This window comes from Pygoscelis adeliae, unplaced genomic scaffold (genome assembly GCF_000699105.1).
Source record: "Pygoscelis adeliae isolate BGI_AS28 unplaced genomic scaffold, ASM69910v1 Scaffold496, whole genome shotgun sequence".
NCBI lineage: Eukaryota > Metazoa > Chordata > Aves > Sphenisciformes > Spheniscidae > Pygoscelis > Pygoscelis adeliae.
The window spans coordinates 79,668-99,675 of NW_008824998.1; the positions used below are offsets into that span (position 1 = coordinate 79,668).

Genomic DNA, 20,008 nt, shown 5'->3' on the forward strand with positions numbered 1-20,008 from the left:
TAAGCCATCTTGAACTCAGCACTTCTGAACTGATGCTGGTACCCGCAGCACACAGCTACCTTGGAGCAGGAGCGTTCTCCGGTGTTGTCAGTTGACTTCCAGAATCCCAGGAGTGCTTTTGCTTTTCATTGAGGTTAGCTGTGTGTTTCTCCTGCACCCAAATCTCTCCACTTTCTCAAGAGGATAGGACACAAGTGTTTCGGCTGCATTCTTGCTGTAGCTGTACCATGTTTCTAGATAAAAGGTTGTATCGTGTTTTACTATTTTCTTTAATCGTTTTAGGATTGCTATAGTGTCTTTGAAAAGTTGCTACTACATTTTCAAGCCCTGTCACCCAGCTTCTTGTAGTAAAGAGAAGTCTGGCTGGGCTGGGCTCTGATTTCTTAACAGGAAAATAGGAGGAAAATCAGCCTGGGCTTTGTTCATGTCTATATGCTTATACAGGAAAACGTAAATATATATCTTACATTTATATTTTAAAAGACGAAGATTGACTATTCATTTGCATATATCAAGTCCTTAACAGCAGACTATAGGCACACTTTTGAGGAGCTGACACTGTACAGGTGATAGGGTGGGGAGGAAAGATGACTTTGGCAACCTAGTGTTCCGATATCTGAAATCTTTCCCTTGTTCTGTGTAAGTCTTGCTCCCTCCTCCCTCCCTCCCTCTCTCTCTCTCAAAATTTTATTTTTATGTCAGCCCTTACTTGCTCTAAAACCTCACTTTTTTAGGAAAGGATAGGAAAATGATAGTTCAGTCTCCATAGTGTTGTGGGTGATCTCATTTACTCTTGTTTTTAAAAAGAAGGGCTAATTTGAAATGCTGCTAGCACGCTGTATGTAGAAGTCAACTGCAGATATGATTACTCTCGATAATGAGAGGCTTACGTTACAGGGAGTGATCCAAAGTGGTGAGAGCTTTTTACTGCTCCTGTAATAGTTAACACTGTTTTCTGCTTCCCAAAACACAGAGTAAGGTAGTATCTGGCTGAAATTCCATTTACTTGAGGCTTTTCTGTCAGTCGCTTTGCTGTGGGGTTTTGTTCTGTATAAATCACATTGTAGGTGAGAAATACATATTGCTGCAGTTAACTTCTCTGGTTTTTTTGGAGGAGCAGGATGGGCTGTTTTTAGCAGTGATGACCTTGCAGGGGCAGACTTCTAGTTCTTCCATTTGGAAATTTGTTTTGTGATTTACAGAACAGTTTTAAGAGTATTAAAATGGAATGTTGCTGATTGGATTTTTCATTAATTTGTTAATAAATGTGTATCTCATTCATTAATCCAGACAAAAGAGGTATTACCCACTCTCTGAATATCAAACAGGCAAGTATAATTTAATAGAACTCTAGGATTTTCAGCTGCGATGTTCACAACCTAAGCCGCTATCTCAAGCTTCTAACTCTGTTATTCTTCTGGAAAGCAGAAGGGAGGAAAAGGATCTGGTTTTACCGCTAGAAACTGTTCTCTGTGCTTGCTATTTGAATGACAAGTGTCTTTGTTCAGGGGACAGGAAAAGGAGGATTTTGCCTGGTGTGGTACCATAAACACATTAAATATGAATCATCTTCTAGACTCTTGAAATGCATGAGGGTGTCATGCTGAGAAATGTCATTGTAAGCTGTGCCTGGAGACTTCTTATATGAAATAAATGCGCCTGAAGCTTTAATAATGCCTTCTACACAATATTTTTAAGCTCCAGTTGCAAGGAGGGATGCTTGATTCTTTTCAGTTGGTTCTTAAAGGTTGAACAATTTTTTTGTGTTGGTCAAGACACATTGAACAAGTGCTTCAGATGTTTAAAATTCACACTGCTAATTTAAGTCCTTTCTCAAAGGTGTCTTTCTAGTTGGTAGGCCAACACCTTATTCTTATCTTTTGGGGATGATTCAGGAGTATTTTCGACGACATACTTTAAACAAGTGTTGCATTTTCATCTTTTTATCTCCAGTAACAGGAATGCTCAAACCTTCTGAACCCCACTGAGGAAAACTGTTAGAGAAACTTGCTTCTCTGCTTATCATCCGTTCGTTCTTTCTGTAGCAGATCTTGGAATGAGCTGCTTCAGCTTGTTGATGATCTCTTAAGCTGCTCTCCATTTTCCACAGAGGCGAATATGTATCTTCCCATATTTTTTGTGTTGCTCCCCAGGACAGTATTTCCTGCATCGTTTCCATTCTGACAGTTCCCAGTTCTTATCTCAAATTGAATTCTCCACAAAGAGTGGTGTTCTTGCTGTAACAAAGGGGGAACAGATTTTATGCCACTGAAATGTATTTACTGATCTCTTTTTGCATTCTTCGTATTTGGATACGATTAATCTGTGATGTATTGAATTTTTCTGGCTCCCAAACATCTATGATTGTATCCTGGGAAAATATTTGGTAAACGATGGAGCTTTACCTTTTTGTGGGCATGTCAATTTTGTGCTCCTTTTTAATTAAAGGGACAAACTACTTGTCCCATACAGGAGTAATTGGCTTTTTTGGTCAGAGTAGTTATTGAAATACTTGCTGTAAACATTTTTGGTCATATTAATTACGAAAATAGGACTTTGCTTCTCAATTGCTGCTGTAGAGAAATGGATAAAAATACTTACATCATCTGTGGGGTAGCAGCTGGGTGCTAAGGGGTATGGGTCATGTTTTCCACTGCCAGGATAAGGCTTTTTCATCATTCTCAAGCTAAAGATTCTAATAAAGCCTCAAAATGGAGATGTGGGGTTTTTTTAAATTCTGTTTTTTCCGAGTAGCTAGAGTCAGGCTTCTTAATTTTTATTTTTAATGAAAATATTTTGTCAATTTATCATCCTTCCTGGTGTCATTAGTCAGTTTTTCCTGTTGATAGAGAAATAATTACCAGAGATTTCAAAGGGGATATCAGTGCTGCTACTAACTCTATTATCCTGGCCTTATAATTACATGTTGTAAACAAATTATCAGAAAAAAAGCTTCTTCTTTGTAGTTGGCCTCCAATGCCTGTAAAAACTTTCATTTCTTTGTAGGCTTTTCTCTTCCTCTTCCCACCGCCCTCCCAGTTGGAAATGCCTTCCTGTAATTTCCTAGGAGGATGTCTTCCAGGGATTTCTGTCTGCAGTGTGCTTGCTTCAGCCATGTGTCGCATACTTCTTTCTTTCAGAATTAATCTAAACCAGATCCTAATGCTCTTTAAAAATGCATCTTCCTGGTGCTGTATATCAGTAAAGCATCCTGGCCGCTCTGGCTTGTTAGCACTAACATATATGTGAACAAGTTTTAAGTATTACTCCTGGCAATAGTGTGTGCCTGAAAGAGCTATGGCGGAGCTAACTGCATTAGTCTGGGAGAGGCCGGGCTGTGATGAAGTACGGCTCCGGGGCGGTGGAGAGGTTCCTTCATCAACCAACTGTCTGCTGGTGAGAAGTCATTGCTGGGAAATGCGAAAGAAAAAGATTTCTCTTACTGTTTCCATTTTGCAGAAACTTTTTAGACAATGTGTTCTCCGCAAATTCAGTTACAACATTGTGGTTGTATGGGGCTGTATGTGCGTTGAGTGCATACCTGCTCTTCTGCATGGAGCAGAGCTTCCTTATAATTACCTATAAAGGATTATATAGATGTACTCTAGATCATCTCTTTTTTTCTAGATTAAGTTTATTTTCAGTCTTCCTGAATACCATATAGCCAGTAAACCAAGTTTTCCAGGACTGCTCAATCAAACACAAGCTGTTTTATCATTCTGAGAGGTTTTTTATGGCAAATTCTTGCATTAAGTGGCTCCTATTCTTACATCAAAAAGGCTTGAGAATTACTTTGTGACAAGAGAATTCTGTTCCTTAATGAATAATGAAAAACCACGCCAGTGAAGGGCAGAAGGAGAACAGTCATATTGTACTATTGTTTGGGCACCCCATTGCAGCATCGAAGACTTCATGAAGGCCAAGAGGAGTTCTTAATTTCTTAGGAAAAAAAACCAAGCGTGTATCTAAAGAACAAAAGAGTCTGTTTCTTAAATTGAAGTGTTCTTTGTTAGATCCATCAATCCTGCCATCATCGTACAGTCACTCTTTTAGGATAGCAGGCTGTGGAGGGAGCCGAGGAGATGACAGGTAGAGCTTGAAGAAAGCAGCTGAGGGTCCTAGAATTCTGACTTGCTTGGGTGCAGCCGGTTATCGCTCCGAGTGGGGAAGGATCTAAGATACATGGAATTGGTGTGTGTCAGCCACTAACAAAAGTTCTACTTAGAGACCTAAACTTGAGTGTTAATTTAATAACGGATGTCATTTATAACAAAACCAGATTGATTGATGTATTTACCCAAAGTATAATGCACTGCTTGGTTCAGCATGTGAATGTAAGGGGAATTTACACTGTTGGGCTTAATGTAAATTAAATTAACCTACCTATCTTGAATCTGAGTGTTTTTAATAACTGGTGAATTGGATTGCTTTATTATATTTGCTGGGATGCTAGTTTTTTTCTCTATTAATACACTTAACTTGCATTCTAGCTTCGCCATTCAGAGACAGGCATCGAGTGGTGGGTTGTGTGACAGTGTCTGTCAATAGTGAAGACAAATAGTGCCAGAGACACTTAACCCATCCAATCTCACCCAGGGTATAGGTCGGTCTTGTTTTCAGACTTCTTCATAAGTCTCTTTTCTTTCTTTCTTTTTTGTTTATTTTTGTTTTATTTCTAAATAGTGGATTGATACTGATTTGAAACTAAACTTTTTGGAAAAGTTTTTGACCTTACATCAGTAATACGAGAAGAAGAAAAGTAGAAACCCAAGTTTGGCATGTGAGGTGTTGAAAGCAGGTTTGCAGCCACTTTGTAAGTTCTGGTTTTTACCTTTAAAACCTTTGGCAACACAAGGGTTGATGGTGGAAATTTTGCACATAGTATCCTTCTGGTTTTGTTCTGAAACTGTTCTTCTGTGTCCAGTGGTTCAAATAAACCAATTAACGTACAAAAGTCTTATCAAGAACATGACACGCTAGATAAACTAACAAATTGAATAAATGGGTATACTTCATATATTAAGCTTATACACCACCTAAACCTCACCTTGTGTGGTGAGTTTTCATTTTTGACATGTAATTGTTTTCTGAACATAGCATAGGGGATCGCATGGGATGCAGGCTAGGTTAGAGAAAAAGGCGAGTTCTTTAATGGCTTTTTGCTAGTCCTGGCTGTTCATGCACAGGTGGCTGAAAAACTTGTAAACCTAAAAATATTTCCAATTTATTTGCATTCGCAATCTTAAGCTTTCCAGTCTGGAAAATGACTTGCTTTGCACTCCAGCTGCAATGAAAAAAAAAAAAACCAAAACCAAACCCTCATCAGGACGCTATTTGTTTCTTTTTGAGAACTTGGTAATCCTTGTTGTATTTAAGGATCTCTTTGGAAAGAACGAACAAGGATTTCAGGCTTGGCTCTACGTAAGCGTTATCTAAAGACAAGACTCCCTCAATGCCAAGTAGTGATATTTTTTTTTTCCCTTTCTCCTGCCTTTTAGACCTTTTTTTAGAGGCTGAATGCCTTGTTTGACTTCACAATATAATAGGATACAGAAATATATGTCATTGCCTCAGTTGCTAACTCAGGAGGTAATAAATTTTCTTTGTACAATGCTTTCTGTTACTGAAAAGAAAAAGACTGCACTGATTTGCTCATGGGGATGCTCTTTGCTATGTGTTCCCTTAGTCTCTGATATTCTATTAGCCTGTGATTTTTAGCAGCATGCATTTGTGCCACATGCGTGTTGCATCCCTTCTTCCACTGCCTGCTTTTCAGCTGCTTTTTGTTGTTACAGAGAACCTGAATTATTCAGTCTCTTGGTTGTGAATGTAATTCTGTTCACTGCCTGAAAGTGAGGTAAATGTTTGGGAGCGGTAGGCACCTTTTTAGACTTCCTGGGAAGCAAATGTACAAATGACTGGTGTCGCCAGCAACTGGAATTTCTTTGAAATTTAGTCTCTCTAGGAGTAGTGCGGAGTAATTGGTTATCTTTATTTGCATTCTGAACTCCAGCACTAACCACTTAGTTTGTTAGTGCTTGGTTATTTTCTATCTTCCGTTTTACACATTATGGAATTGCTTGTTATTGATGTGTAAATTATGATGTCCAAAACAGAACCAGGACTTCGTTATGCTGAACTGTCTGATATCATTCTGCCTCTCAGAGGAAAAAAGCTTGTAGGACAGGCAACAAATTCTGAATTACTTATTTCAACTACCGTACGTGTTACAGTGATGGCAATGAGTAGATTCAGGAGGTTTAGTTTCAACAGTGATCAAAATTGCTCTAATGTGGAAGTAGTTTTCTTTTTTCTCTCATTTTTTAATTAAGAAAAAGGAAAAAAAACCACCTCGTGATGCTGGTGCACGTTCCATTTATAATACTGTGGCTGCATACTTGCCATAACATGCACTTGGCTTCTATTCAGTGTTATTGCTCTGAAAGCAATTTTTATTTTGAGGCTGTGTTAAAATATATTGAGTCTTATACTTCCAAATGTACATACTCATTTAAACTATATATTTGTCATTGCAAGCACTGTTAAATTGCAAACGAAAGAGCCGCCTGTAACAATTCACCTTAACATGTGTCTAAAGAAAGTAACCTCAAATAAAAGAAATGCTTAAACCAGGAAAGGCGTGTGTATGTTTCCACTCTTAACTTGGCAGACCAGCAACCAGGTACACCCCTCACCCTGAATGTCCACTGGTTATGTTTTGTTTATTATCTGCATGTTGGGGAAAACTTCATTCCTCAAAACCAGGAAATGCAAAATGCTCTCACCTTTTAAAGCAATACCAGTCAAATTTCAATTCCCGAAAACTTCAGAATAAATTTTTTTCTTTTTCAAAATGCAGCATATTCAACCAAGAGATCTCCTTTGGGTAGCAGATATGCGTGTGTTGTCACTGGCTTTAGAATAAATTGGTAAAACAAAATGGGAGCCATGTAAAACATATAGTGGTTTATTCATTATAGTAACTTTGTGAATTCTTACTTGGTTGACCCCATTTATTTATTTATTAGTTCAAAGGAAGATAAGCTGGCTAAAGGCCTGCAGACTCCGGGAGAAAACATAAATTTTACTATGTTTCTTAGTATTTGTGTGACTTAAAATGTTACTAAAGCAATTACTAATTCATCCCCCAAAATAGATTTTAAATTTGTGTATTTGATTGTTCTAATATAGCCAGTTTATTTCATTGGCTGTAATATTTGTCATACTTTCTTACATATTTTAAATTATTATAATAGAGAAGACACTGGCCTGTACATGCTTTAAAACACTTGCATGTTTATGGATGGTAATGGCATTCATTTGAGAATATATAAAGCTAAAGAGAGAGGTTTTCTTGCCATTACTGTTTAGTTTGATATTGTTTCAATAATCTAATCTTATTGTTACACAGGAGTGTGTCTGATAAATGGAGGAGAGTATAACCAATTTATAAGGGGCAGTTTTTCTTTCCTTTTTAAATGTATAAAGGAAAAACATATACACATTCATACACATACATGCTTTCTAACTTCTAGGAAAAAAACCCGGAGGAGAAATTGTTTTGGATAACAATAAAGATAGCAACTTAAATATTGCAAAATGCTGCACCCTAAAATAATGATACCATTACCAGCTCTTTTAGCTTTATACCGAAAAGTATTTTGTTTAGTGATGTATTTATTTTTTTTTCCCTAGGAAAGTGAGGGAAAAGTACAGTTGTTGCATTTCTGGAGAGGGTATGCATTGAACCATTTGATATGCAGGGTATGATATGGAATGGATTGTCATATATGGATTGTCACTTCAAGTTTTTCTTACAGGTCTTTTAAAAGACCTTTCTAAAACATTCCCAGTATTTGCTGCAAAAAGATAAATCTTTGATACTAATCTATTGGAGGACGAGTCTTCCAATTCTAGAGCCCTGCTCCCTGGTTCAGTGTACATAATTATTTATTTGTCAAAGTCTTTGTCATGGACAGGCAAACGCGAGACGTGCATACGCTGCGTTGTACTGTGCATGATACTCAGTTTCATCCGTTAAAAGAAGAATTGATTTTAAATGGGGGAAATACTGCTGTTCAGTAATCCAGTTCTGCAGCATTACTGCTGCGTGCTCCATGTATTCCGTTTGCACACACTTGCATGCAGCATATATGCTGTATGCATGCTGCATATTTCTGTTTCTTTCTGTTTGAGTGTATAAATGATGAATGGAAACTAATTCTGTTTTAACAAAACAAAGCAAATGTCCCAAATAGCAACGATCTTTCTCAACTCAAAGTGGCTGCAAATCAGCTCCCAAATATTGTCACTGAAATTAATATCTAGATTTAATAGTTCTTGCCAATCCTATAGATGTTTTTGAAAAAGGCATTGCATTAATGCATGATATAGAAAGGATAAATTTGCCTTTAAATTGGAATGCAGTTCAAAGTGACTGAATTCTTCAATTTCAGCCACTATATTTGCCAAAGAACAAACTGGAAAATGGAACTGGTATCATTCATCTGCTCCTGGTTCACTGGGAGGTTCGGGGAAGGGACTTCCTATGAAGATAAAAGCAGAATAGTTTATTGATAAACTGTAATGACCACTAAATTTTACAATCTATAGTAGCGTAGGTTCACTTTTAAATTCATTTAGCACAGAAAAGCTGTAAGAAACAATGGTTTAATGATGCTTTATCATCAGTCATTGATACCCCCTGGTAATCACAAGTGGGCTGATTTATAGGAAGGTTTGCTAAGTTTTGCTGTTAGTTAAATATACATATCATGGCTGAACATACTTTATTCTGTTACTTTTAAGTAGCTTAAACTGGATAAAATAGTTCAACTGTCTCTAAACCTTTTAGACTTGAGAGATTAATACAATATTTTGGATTTTTAAAAAATCGCAAATGACGGAAAGGAAAACAGCATTTTCCTCTTAATAATAGGTATTACCCCTATGACACCAGTAACTAGCTGAACAAACATATTGTAAAATTATATATATATTATGTACAATTTGTTTCCAACATTGTGTTATTTCGTGGTTCTGGTTTATTATGTAAGGTGTGGTCAGCAGTGCAGAAATACAGAAAATAGTATCTCCCCCCTAGGAATTTTAAATCTTAATATAAAATTGAGTTAGTTATTCCTCAGTGAGAGACAGCTGATTTAAATAAATAAATAAAGACCTATGTTTGTCCATACTGCTTCCTCTCAAATGTTTTAGCCTACGTTTTCAGCTGATTCGTCCATTAAAATTCTTCTGCGGAAATGATGATGTTGTTCTCCAGAAATCTTCAGGGCTTTGTTTTAATCATTTAGCTGTCCTTTCATGTTTCTAAAACAGATTGATCTGTGTGACCTCCAGAGAAGTCACAATCACGTTGTTTAAAATATCCTGCTTAATATGAATTTTTCAGAGGTCTGTCCCAAGCTGTCTCTGTGTGCATAAGGGACTCGGCTAATAAAGTCTGAGAGAAATCAGTCTCAGTGACTGAGAGAGTCAAATTACAGAAATTTCATGTTGTCTTGTATCAGCATGTCAGCAATATAGATACTTCATCCCTGTTTTGAACCTTCAAAATAAACAGCTATGTCATAGTGACTGATACCAGTTCCATTTTGCCTACCAACTCAGTTGATTTTATATTTTATTTCTCATTTATGATGGAATAATCAGCAGCTCTTTTTCTCATTTATTTTCTCATATTTTTATTCCAGGATTTGCCTCTGAAGCAGGGAGTGTCTGCATTAAAAATGACCTGTAGTTCTCTGCTTCATAGGTTAGAAACTTATTTTAATATTTTGTGGCTAAGCACAGTCCCGTCTTTTTCAAAAATAAAAAATTCCAACAATAAATGGTTTAATTGGCATTGAATGTGGATTATAAGCATTTTGCATTGGGGCTTCCATTATTTTAGATGAAATGGCTTCTACACAAATAACTAGTCCAGCTGAGGCAATGAAAGCTCTGTTTACTTGCAGCCATTTTTATGAATTAACATTAAGTTTTAAAAAAGTTGATTACAGTGGATCATACTAAGTCTTATTTGGACATTTCCAAAGTACTGTACTGGCTAGGCTGTATTGCTTTAAGCATTTACATTCTAAAACTTACCAAATTCCAAATATTTGTTGGGGGAAAGAAATCGGTTCATAAATCACTTTATTTCAATGGGACTGCTATAGCCAGCACACACAGAACCATGTATCTTGTATTTACTTCTGAATTATACACCGCAGATGCTTCTTCAGCTCCTTCCTCTTCCTCCATGGGCGGTGCTTGCAGCTCCTTTACCACCTCTTCCAGTCCTACCATTTACTCTACCTCAGTCACCGACAGCAAGGCTATGCAAGTGGAGAGCTGCTCCTCAGCCGTGGGGGTAAGTACCAGAGGGGTAAGTGAAAAGCAGTTAACCAGTAACACAGTCCAGCAGCAGCAGTCAACGCCGAAGAGACACACAGTCCTGTACATCTCGCCACCACCTGAGGACTTGCTGGACAACAGTCGGATGTCCTGCCAGGATGAGGGGTGTGGATTGGAGTCAGAACAGAGCTGCAGTATGTGGATGGAGGATTCACCCTCCAACTTCAGTAACATGAGTACCAGTTCCTACAATGATAACACTGAGGTGCCACGTAAATCACGCAAACGAAATCCAAAGCAGAGGCCAGGGATCAAACGTCGAGATTGTGAAGAGTCCAACATGGATATATTTGATGCCGACAGTGCCAAAGCGCCTCACTATGTCCTTTCTCAGCTCAGCACGGACAGCAAAGGCAACTCAAAAGCAGGAAATGGGTTGGTATCTGCCTTTTTTTTTTTTTTAAAAGTTCTATCGCCATATGTAAAACCAAACTAATAAAACTCCCCCCACGCCCCATCAAGTGTTCTACTCAGGTTCTCACATAAATCCCTTCCCTTCTCTGCTGTTCCCTTTTGCGTCCTAGCCCGTGATAAGTTCTCATTAGACTTGTTAATGTTTATTTAGAAGATAAGGCTAAACTTTCCTGCAACAATTGGATGCAGCGCTGATGAGCTCATCTGTATTCTTGTTTAAGTGAAATTCCTAAAAGATTGCACAATTCCACTTATAAAATGGCAATGAAAACGTTACTGTATTTAAAAAGAAAGGCAGCAGTGGACTGGACGCACCCTAAACCTTAATGTTTTTTGCAGGATTTTATGTGAGGATTTCAGTCTGTGCACTTTACCTGCTTCTGTTTGCCTCTTTCTCTATTTATCAAATAGGGAGAGTGATGGGAGTAGAAGTTAATGGCTTGTTAAGGTTTCTCATCATTTAAATTAACACATCCTTTTTTATAAAATGTTAAGATGATATGGTGAACCAAAATTTTGTTTTTTCTTGTGAATTCACTTCTGTATTTGATTTTTTCAGAAATAAATCTCTAATCCTGTTTCTCTCTGTGCTTCTGGGTTGTGTGCATGCGTGTGTCTGTATGTGGGCACGCCTGGGTGGTGGTCTCTCATCTCTCCCACTTCACACTGTTCACTAAATGCATTTCAGTAGTTGCTTAAAGAGGAAAAAGTCCATCAGTTTACAATAGAGTGTTGATACATATTTTATTTTTTAACTTGTGGCTTCTTTAGTACTTTTAAGATGGATGGTCAAGTGGATAGATCTGGCTTTTTTTTGGGGGGGTGTTGTATTTTGTTTCTGTTTTTACTTTTATGTATGTGCTTGCAGTACGTTCTAATGTTCATCACAGTAATGGTGAATATTAAAATTTGACTGATGGGAAAGATTATGAACTTCTCATATTCCAAAATGAACTTGTCATATTCCAAAGGGAAAGATCCTGGAGTCTGTATTCCCAGGGTCATTGCAGTTCCATACTTAAAATTTCACTGTGAGAAGGTGATTCTGAGAAACTCTCCAGAGTGTGCTGGCCTGGGTACCGCACTGGGAAAAGCCGAGCTGGGTGGTACCAGGAGCGTTGGCTCTACCGCCCGCTCCTGCCTCCTCGGACCTCTGGGTCTTCTGGTCTCTCCTTACAACAACCGCTCAAAGCTTTGACTGCAGTTGTCCAGCATCTCTTGTTTTCACCAGCTGAAACTGATGATAAAGTAAAACATTAGTACGTGGTAGACCTGAAGAAGCAAGTTAGCATATGTAAAGCAGCTGCTTGGAACTAGGAAACTGCCTCCACCGAGCACAAAGGAGGTCAGGCTCTCCCTTACAAAGGGAAGAAACTTTATCGAAAGGCAAGAACTGGGTGCCAGTAAATGTGATCTCTGGACAGAAAGGGGAGATTTAGTAAACTCTGGAACAATATGTATGATGTCAATCTAAAACATCACAAGACTATAACATTCCCTAAAATATTAGGGGCTAAAGCAGTGAACGTTCATCGGTACTGTCAGCAATGCTCTGTGAACGCAGGGGTAGATAAGCATAATTTTTTTCCTGATGTGTCGTATACAGGCTAGATTGAACTGCAGCAAAACTCTTACGTAACAGAATTGTCCTTTTAAATAAAAGCTCTGGGATAAGAAATGGCCAAGATATTAGAAAACTCAATTTTGCAGTTGGAAGATGGAGATTCGGCATTACAAATCTAGGTCACAGTAGTGACTTTTTTTTTAACTTTCCAGTCTGATGGAGTTCAGCCAAGGGAGTTCATTTACTTTTGGCTTTAAGAAAAGAGCAAGGAAAGCACCCTTGCTAATTTGTGAAGTGGAAATAGCATTTGCCTCAAAAGAGACTTCTAGTCAGTTGTCTTTAAAAGGTAGGAAGAAAAAAAATATTCCCGGGGAAACCGTTGGAATTTGTGAAAGCCTTTTTAGAAACGGACAAATTGATGGTGACGTAGGGCAAAGAGTCTCAGACTTCCGACGTGCTCGGTCTCACTTTCACTTTCAGGTCTCCTCTGGGAACAGCCCTGATGCCAGTGCAGGACCAGGCAAACCTTACCTCATGAAATCTGTTTTAATAGACTCATGGGGTTTGCCACTTACATTTCTTTTTTAGAAAAGAAGTGCTAGCTTTGAGGAGACATTGTCTGGTAACAATTAAGCTAATAAATAAATGGGAGTGTATGAAATATTTTACTATTTGTATATGCATGGATATTAGTATTATAAATAAACTAAGTTAAAAGGATGTGTAAATGATATATCCTCGTAATTTGAGAATAAAGACCACTGAGTTCTGGTGAAGGCTTTACAATTGCTTTCAAGTTCAGCTGATCTGATTGAAAGTAGTGATTACTTTAGGTTTTGTAGAGGGAAAACTTTCAAATAATTGTTAGGCAGCATCTCTTCACATAAATATGACAGTGTATAAAATACCAGTACGTTGACAATTAAGGTAACTTGGGTTTTAAGAGTAAAGTAATGTCAGTAAAACATAGAGCTGTGTTGGAGAGGCCAAAGTGTTAATGTCACACTGCTAAAACTTCACATTTTGAGTGTTAAAAGTGAACTTCATTTTGATGGCTGCCTCTCTAATGCTTCCCTTCAAAATTCAATAATATGTCGGTATCCTGTATTAATTTATGGAGCTGGAAAGTGTGACAAGGTCAGACTCAGCAATCCATGTGATGTCTTTACACGGAGGGTTCTCCTGTGGCGTTACAGTGCCCAGCCTGCCTAACCGAGGTGCAGAAAGCACAGGTCCCAGGCACAGCGTTTTGAATAATGCGGTGGTGTTTGCAGTAGCTGAGGTCGCTCAGTGTTCCTTCCTGCGTTCCCTGTGGGAAGCTAAGAGATCGTAGCTGTGTGATCTAAAATTCTGAGTAAGAAAGAGAGAAGACTTTCATTGAAAGTCCGCTGGAGTAATGTCCTGACAGGAAGAACAGAGAAAGTGATTATCTAAAGAGCTTGAATTTGATTAGGGGTTTTGCTGAACTTGTACAGAAGCAAGAGCATAGTGGTGTTAATTACAGTTTATTTAGTGTATCGCAGGTTTTGTATATGCCACATTGAAGAAGAATTTTGTCCCTTTTCCTAAAGAAGGTATGTTTTTACATAGTGTTTTTATTTTTTTAAAGAGCCTGTTTGACTAGACTGTGGCAGAGTAATCAGGACTCCTTGGCAGAAAGATGGTACTCTCGCAGTCTTCTATACCCTCTAGATCCTGCCTCTCTGCTGTTACTGGGTTGAAGATGAGCATGCAAGGCAGCCAGGGCCGCTCAGGGCCGCACGCTGGGCGTCCGTCCCGGGCTCGGCTGGATGAGCAGGAGGCAGTCCTATGGTGAAGTCGTTAACCAGGAAAAGAAAAACATGAATGAAATTCATACAAAGCATGGACCTTGTAACAGCTCAGCAGTGTCCATTGTAACCCTTTGTTACATATATTAAAAGGTTTTGGAAGATTTAGTAGGAATAAGAGGGTGACAAATAGGACTTTGAGAGGTATGAGATGTGGTGGAATCAGGGAGCAAAGTGCCCGACCTTCCCTGGGGTAGGAGAAGGCCCTTCAGTAGGAAAAGTGCTGGGCCAGGCTGTGCAGGGGCTGGGGAATGGCTTGGAAGTATTTGCGTGCTATGTGGCCTTGTGCTATTCATTGCACAGTAGGAGTTTTAGGAAAGGTGCTGATAAGTTTGTCAGTATAAATCATCTGGTAATTGGGAAGAGAGCACTATGGGTTGCCCCAGCCTTCACGTCAGTAAAAAACTCATGCAGTGGCAAAGCTCTTGGTAAACTATTTTGAAGAAAAAACATTTTTTCACTCTTCTCCCTGAGAAAAAATCCTGGATAAATTACTTCCGTATGTTGCACGTTGGAACAGGATTTGTTTTTTAAGCAATTCACACCTGTTATTTTAACTGCTTTCTTCAGAGTCATTAGCTGTTAGAAACTACTTTTTGGCAGTAAAAAAGAATATTACGTTCTGCGCAAACTCATTGAGCCCTTTTTCTGCCTGTACCGTTTGCCACGGTATGTTTACATTTGCTAGTGTTAAATGGGTTTATTAGACTTCAGTTCAGGATCATTACACAAACCTGCTCTGTATGAGATCAAGATTTATTTTCCACTGTGCTTTAAGGTGAACACAAAATTGATCACATGATGTTATACTTTGGAGGGCTTCTTCATTCAGTTTTAATTATGGAACTGAACACCAGATACAGTGCATCTCAAGGTGCGCACCTGGAAAGAAACAGTCTTTTTGCATACACTGCAGTTCTAAAATCGGTGCGACTATGTCAGAGCTTTTTACAATAACTAATTCGGTTTTAACATAAATTTATCAATCTGTTTTGACAGAAATTAGTATTTGAGTTTGCATGGATATGCAAGTTCAGGCGGAGACAGGCATGAGGCTGTTTTCCTACTTAAAGAAGTATCATTTAACCTTAAATCCATTCAGTATGTGTGCGTACATATGTATATTTGTTACAGAAGCGAAACAGCTTATTCAGTTAATATCAGGCTGTATCATATACTATGAAAAGCAGGTTATGAGCCGCCTTCTGTTTGTTAACATAGTTTAATGCTAATTGATTTTCCCTTCCTTTATGTTTGCTCTCTGAAAAGCAGTTCCTATTTGCGCTGGATGGAGGAGGCAGGGAGGCACTGTTCCTCTTCATCCTGCAGGTTTCCTTCTCTGTCAGAAAGAATTCCAAAGTTTGCTCTCAACTATAAATCTTCTATCCGTTAATATACACTCTTTACCTTTTTAGCTTTTCTGTGATTTAGTTTGTTTTTATTGGGGAGCTGCTTTATAACATCTTTTTAATGGTCTGCTTTGACTTGCCAGAGCATCAGAGAACCAGAAAGGAGCTGGAGGGAAGAAGACACCAATGTTGTGTGGTCAGTATCCGACTAAGAGTGAGGGGAAGGAGCTGAAGATAGTGGTACAGCCAGAAACCCAGCACAGGGCTCGTTATCTGACTGAAGGCAGCCGAGGCTCAGTGAAAGACCGGACACAGCAAGGCTTTCCGACTGTAAAGGTAGGCTGTTTAGTGTTAGGTGATATGGGGACTCCTTTCCAAGGGATGCTTGGTAGAACGGGAGCTGGTTCAATTCAAATAGGCCTAAAATCTCTATTTTTAGAGGGAAGGGGGGAGACTTTGCAGTCTCTTTGCTGTAGAGACTGTACTGTATCTCTTCTTGCAGGTAACAAGAAGCCTATTTGCATCACAAAGTTACAGGAGGAAGGAAGCTTTCTGTCAAGGCAATGATATATAATCTGTGATGCATGTCCTGTTAGACTACAATTATACAAACTGTGTAAATAGATAGACACTTTAAGCATACAAAACTAGGACAGTGAAATGCTGTAACTGTTTGCTGATGACAGTGGGTCGTCATTATGTCTTACTGGTAAGGACATAAGCCTAGGTTTCATTTAAAAAAAATAAAAGTGGCCTTTTCTTTTTTTAATTTTTGTTTTTTTTTTAAATAAGTATCTGAATCCACTTATCCAGTGTCTGTCTTTCAAGTAGAGTCATAAAGATCTAACTGAGGTGTACTTTATGGGTCGTACTGCTCAGTATGGTTAGCAGTAGTGAAGTACATGTGGATTAGGAGAACTGGAGAATGGGGGGAAGAAAAGAGGAAGCGGTTGTATGCACACTTAACAAATACAGCCTGTTTCCTGTATAGACTTTGATGCCTTAAAGTTTAGGTGTTGATGGTCACTTGCTCGGAGGCGGGGATGAGCGGCATACAGGACTGAATGGTGTCCTCAATCCTTCTGATCAAGGGGAAGGATCTGGATAGAGCAGATGCAGTCAGGGATCCAGGGCCTGGCTGCAGAGCTGGTTTCTCCAGCAAGCATTTAGCTGCTTTGTTCATCTTGCTTCATTTGGGGTGGAGAAAAGGATGACTGATGTAATTCACCTTACTCAAAGAGGGGAAAAATTGTTGGTGATCAGGCTTGCCAGCCTGGTGAGGAGGGCTTTACTCTAAGTTTGTCAGAGGATGGGGACCAAAGCCCAGAAAGGAAGGAGGAACTACAAATGGAGGAGAAACACAAGGAAGGCGGCTACAAAGAGGACTTTCACATTCCTGTTCAAAAGGGAGAACATTCAGAGGCTGTTCTCCAGTGACTGCACACTCATGCACAGAGTGTGAATTTGCGGGTCTGGTTTCTTCCCTTGTGTAGTCACAGGGCTGTGACTTGACTGGAATCGCAGAGGCTTGGAGTAGCATACGTGGCTGGAATGCAGTCGTGGATGTGCAGCAGCTGTTCAGAAAGAAGAGAGGACATCAGGTATCATAAGGAGCTCCCTGACTGCACGGATCTCCACCATGAAATTGGAGACTGGCCTGTTGAGCTCAGAGGAAGGGAGGAAGCTCAGGGATAATGTTTTGGTATCTGTTACAGACTGCCTGACTGAGAAGATAAGAGTTGATGCTTTCTATAGGTCACTAACAGGAGTCTCCTGCTCACAGACCTCTCTCATCGTGAAAGGTTTCAGCCATCGGTCCATCTGCAAGGATGGCTACATAGCCTGGTGGAAGCAATCCAAGAATCTTGGGACTGTGCTTGTGAAGGTTTTCTAATGCAAATAGTAGAGAGGCTTACCAGGAGTAATGTTGTACTTGACTTACACAGAGACAAACAGAAGAACTGATGTCAAATACCATCACAAAAGTTGCAGTGACCACAGTATGAATGTGAGAGTGGACACTGACCTGAATACAAACCAGCATTGCACACTCATTGGAACGAAGGCAAATGGCATCCTGCTTGTATTTGGAGGAGTGTGGCCAGCAGGTCGAGTGAGAAGACAACTATATTTGTTATCATACAAATAAGAAAGATAAAAGACATTTCCTTTCATACTTTTTCTTAGTTATGCCACTTTGAGAAAGCAGCAAAGCAGTTCTCAATCCAAACTGATGTACCAGGTCCACAAAGAAATGTTTATGATACAGCCTTTAAAATTTGTGCTGACTAATGCTGACAGAGTACAGAAGTATACTTATCTTTAAAGTCCTGTTCAACACTGTTAGAAACATCTCCAACACTTCACTCGGTCCTCCTGAGTAATGTAGAAATCCAGTAAAGTTTCATAAGAAAAGGATCCATTCATATAGTCCTGTTGCTATGGTGATTTAGTGCTCATTTATGTGAATTTTCTTAATGGGCCTTTGTTCATCTGAATTTCCTTTTAATTCCTTTCCCAGTTACCCTTTAGCACCCGTCAGTGAAAATTGTTTGGAAGAGTCTTGTGTTACTGAATTCCTGGAAGTTCAAGCTTGCTTTACCAGTAGGCAAACTAGTTCATACCCTGCATATAAAAGTCTGCCAGGGTTGGACAGACAAAATGAGTCGGTGGATCTTCAGGAAATCTGAGTTAGTGGAAAAAAAAAACATGTAAAGGACAAGAGGGCTTTTTTGGGGTGTGTTTTAAAGATGGGGAAGAATAGTGTAAAAATGTTGCTAGTTCAGTAGAGATCTGGTGCTTGCTCTTCTCTGGCAGCACTTGTGATGAGCAACCATTCAGATGCATCACTCTTAAGCAGACTGAGGAGGAGAAGCAGGTTCTGTGGCCCTTTAAAGAAAACCATGTTACTTGATGACTTAGAACTAGAGAGTCTATAATCAATATGCAACATTAAAATTGTGTAAACAAACCTTAGTCAGGTGACTCGTCTGGCAAAACAAAGATCATCCTGAATGCAAAGTGTCAGCAGAGGTATTCCAGCCATCAGTAGCAGATTTTAATGTTTTCTTGCTAACAGTATTGCAAAGCTGGAGCAGTTACCATCCAGATGATGAGAGATGCTCTTGCACACCTTTCATATCTTCTTCTAACAAGAACACTGGGGAAGAAAAGCAACACTGGTTAGCTGTGGTGATGCTGTTTCTAGCCAAGGAGACCTTGATGACATGACACAAAGACCGTTCATTTAGCCTTCCATATAAAAGAGATTCAATGGTAGAACAGAGTACCCTTTACTCCCCACTTCCTTTTGACCACCTGGTGAAATTAAGTTCCCTCGTTGGCTGTTTTCACGGTCTCTTGTTTATTCGTGCTCTCTCGGCTTTTGAGCTCTTTAATATGAACTATACCTGTTAGTCTGTGGTTCATACATGGGACCTTGCACTAGGCCGTCTCCAGAAATCTTTTGGCTTTGCCCATCCGTAACAGTCATAACCCACCTACCTGCTGTAAGCTAATTGCTCCTTTTGGACAGGAGGAGCGTACTATTTCATCAGTATTTGCTGATTTTTTTTTTTTTTTTTCCCAAACTTGCTAAGAACTGCCGAACTAAATGTTCTAAGTGTGTCAGGGACTAATCCCCTAAGAGATCCTCTGGAGGATTCTGCTCTCATTTGCATCTCCTTACTAGTAAAGATTGAGCTTCCTTCTGCAAGTATTGACTGGGCTTCCAGGCCTAGGATGAAACATAGCATTGTCACCCAGAAATCCTCTAGCAACAATTGTGGCTTAATGAAAACATTAAAAATACTTGTTTTATCTCCTCCTAAAATGCTGTGGCAAAGAATTTCCACCTCTGGCCTGGGAATTTGGCAGCGATGTAGTGTTTCTTTTTACTTGGAGTATTTTTGTTCTGTTACCTAAAAAGAGTAAGAGACGTTACTTGGTAATACAATGTCCAGGTTTACTTCAAGACTTAAGTCAGAGCATTTTTAGTATGTAGCACCGCAGTGGGATTCTGCTAATGAAAAAAAGCGTTAAAAGGACACAAACCCTTTCATGCTAGGATGTCGATGTTATAAAAACTAATGCATTTTTCACTAACGTGTTCTGGGATGATTATGGCTTGCACACTGGATTGCAGGAGGACTGCTAAATCATTATGTGAAATGTATGTCTGACCTGCTTTTATTTACTAAGTGTTTCGGTGAATCCTAACACTGTTCATAAAGTTTAAGCAGGAGATGTCAAGTTGCCATTTTTTATTTTCATTTTGGTGTCTGAAGGAAAACTAGGTTTGCATGGTTGGACCGTACAATAATTCATCCCATTCCTCCCTCTGCTTTCCCCCTCATCCTGTTGTGACTCATCCAGTGGTTTTGCAAGCATTAGACAACTTTAATCTGGTTTCGCAAAGACCGCAAGGCGTGGCT

General features: G+C 39.2%; 1 protein-coding gene across 1 annotated transcript in view; it reads left to right on the plus strand.

Moving 5' to 3' along the window:
* NFAT5 (nuclear factor of activated T-cells 5, tonicity-responsive) overlaps positions 1-20,008 on the plus strand; it is a 48,223-nt gene that overhangs the window by 2,940 nt on the left and 25,275 nt on the right. The window contains 2 exon segments of the mRNA XM_009326178.1: positions 10,236-10,794; positions 15,719-15,911. Coding sequence (XP_009324453.1) covers positions 10,236-10,794; positions 15,719-15,911 — 752 coding nt within the window.